The sequence below is a fragment of the Mandrillus leucophaeus genome, unplaced genomic scaffold, assembly GCF_000951045.1.
Source record: "Mandrillus leucophaeus isolate KB7577 unplaced genomic scaffold, Mleu.le_1.0 Scaffold111, whole genome shotgun sequence".
Lineage (NCBI taxonomy): Eukaryota > Metazoa > Chordata > Mammalia > Primates > Cercopithecidae > Mandrillus > Mandrillus leucophaeus.
This window is the reverse complement of record NW_012099321.1, coordinates 1,790,344-1,792,345: the sequence shown is the minus strand read 5'-3', so window position 1 is coordinate 1,792,345 and position 2,002 is coordinate 1,790,344. Positions and strand designations below refer to the sequence as shown.

At 35.1% G+C, this 2,002-nt stretch overlaps 1 protein-coding gene across 1 annotated transcript in view; it reads right to left on the bottom strand.

Annotated features, from left to right (window-relative positions):
* KCNU1 (potassium channel, subfamily U, member 1) overlaps nucleotides 1-2,002 on the bottom strand; it is a 186,527-nt gene that overhangs the window by 113,081 nt on the left and 71,444 nt on the right. Inside the window, exons 11-12 of the mRNA XM_011993021.1 lie at nucleotides 1,603-1,708; nucleotides 393-475 (exon numbers count right to left, since the gene is read on the bottom strand). Coding sequence (XP_011848411.1) covers nucleotides 393-475; nucleotides 1,603-1,708 — 189 coding nt within the window. The remainder of the gene's footprint in view (nucleotides 1-392; nucleotides 476-1,602; nucleotides 1,709-2,002) is intronic.

The following is a 2,002-nucleotide window of genomic DNA, read 5'->3' as shown; positions in this document are numbered from 1 at the left end:
AAATCCTAATAAATAAAGTGTACTAACAGGGATAAAATTGCATCTTTATTTTTGAGGAGAGGATATTAGTTATAATGGTGCTATCTGAACAATAATCAGTTATTTGTATGCTTGCTTCTTAAATTCAGATGGCTACTATACATATGAAACTTCAGGGAATTATATGGAGAAGCACATTCACACTCAGGATGCTCTATTTTCATTTTCTTTTGCAACTGTCTGCACAGTCTTGGGGAGGGGGCAAAAAGTAGGCAGAACCTTGGAATACGATGAATCTAGTGATATGATAGATGGCATTTTCTCCTGTTTATGCTTATGTACCAGGCATTACTTTAAGAGAGATAGAAAAAAATAATCATTACAGCATACAAAATACAATACCAGATTCTTACCTCATAATGTTGGAAATATCTTCAGCATGGGAATCACTGCACAAAGGGTTGGCTATAATCAGGCATGCCTCTGCAGATTCCACCTACCCTTCAAGATTGGACAGGAGCCATGGTGTTAATTATGTGGGAAATGCTCTGGTCTTCCCCTTTTGGGTTTTCTTAGAATTTTGTAATAAAATTGCTAACAAAAAAGGGGACACACTTGGGAATGAGTTGTAATGAGGATGTCTTTTACATCAGGATTGCTGTCCTGCAAATGCCGCAAAAGGCAAGGGTTGCAGCTGATGGGCCAGGGCACAGGGTCTCTGACATAGGTAAAAGATTGCTTTCAAGTGGGTAAAATACAAAGTTATATTTTTCCTACCATCCATCATCATTGTTTGATGCCTAGTGATAAGCCATAAGACCTTTATAAGCAACTGCCTGTGTATTTATTTGTCTTTCAGGACAGTAAAGAACAGAGGAACTGGGAGTCCACTTGGCTCAAAGTAAACAGTTACTCAATATTGGTGGCGTGTGAATTTCAAAGTTCTAGAAAATTACTGAAGTGGCTCTTACAGTACTAAATTGCAGGAAAGAGAAAGATTTTTCTGGGTCTGTCAATTCTTCATGTTTACTCTATAGATCTTGGCTTTAAACAGAAACTTTTCTGTTTGTTGATTCTCCGAGACTAAGAACATGACAGGAAGCTGCCTTTGATCTTAAGCCAAACCTGTCTAGAGGGTTGGCTGTTGCTCATTATTTTTAGTCACAACTTTAATGAGATTTCTACTATTTTTCTTTATGTTTTTCCTATTGGAAAGCATATTCATCCATTTAGGAGGAGAAGTTGATTAAAGCTGACAGACTCAGAGATCTGCCTTCTGGTAAGAATTCTATTTGTGTGGTAAGATCAAACACACCTTGCTATCCATACCTTTTACAGACCTCTTAGGCTGATAAAATAAAACTGATTTAGATAGAGAATTTTGTGAAATAAATAATTTAAATATAAGTGTTGGCAAACAGTGAGGTCTGCTTGACATTTGTGAAATCAGATTTGGAGGTCAATTACTACACTTCCTTTACAATTGTTTCTAAAGCTGAGGAAGTTATATTTTCCTCCAGTTAAAGAAGCTGAAATAATATCTTTTCCAAAAGCAATATATCTTGTAATTTTAATTGTTGCAACTTAGGAAAACTACAAGGAACTAAAACAACTAGATCTTACCGCAACTCGCCTCAGATCCTCCCACTTCATTGCAGATCCAGAAATGAATGTTGTGTAGGCCAAGTAGCATTTAAATATGGTTTCAAGTTCCAAAGAAGGAGGGCTCCTTGACAAAAAAGAATGTGGCAGCAATGAGGTAAAAAAGATGACTGATTCTGCGTTTAGAGGTTTTTATAACTTATTTGGTGCATTTAGTAGAATCCCTCATAGTGATATGAAAAAATACAAATCAAGTTAATGCTATTTTTTTAAAAAATGTAATTACTAAGGATGGAGAGGTTCACTATTTAGTTTAAAAAAATTGAATTACTGAAACAGGCATAACATTTTAAACAACTATACATTTAATAAAATGGCTTTTAAATATAGGAAGCAAATATGAAAAAAACTAGAAAGAGAA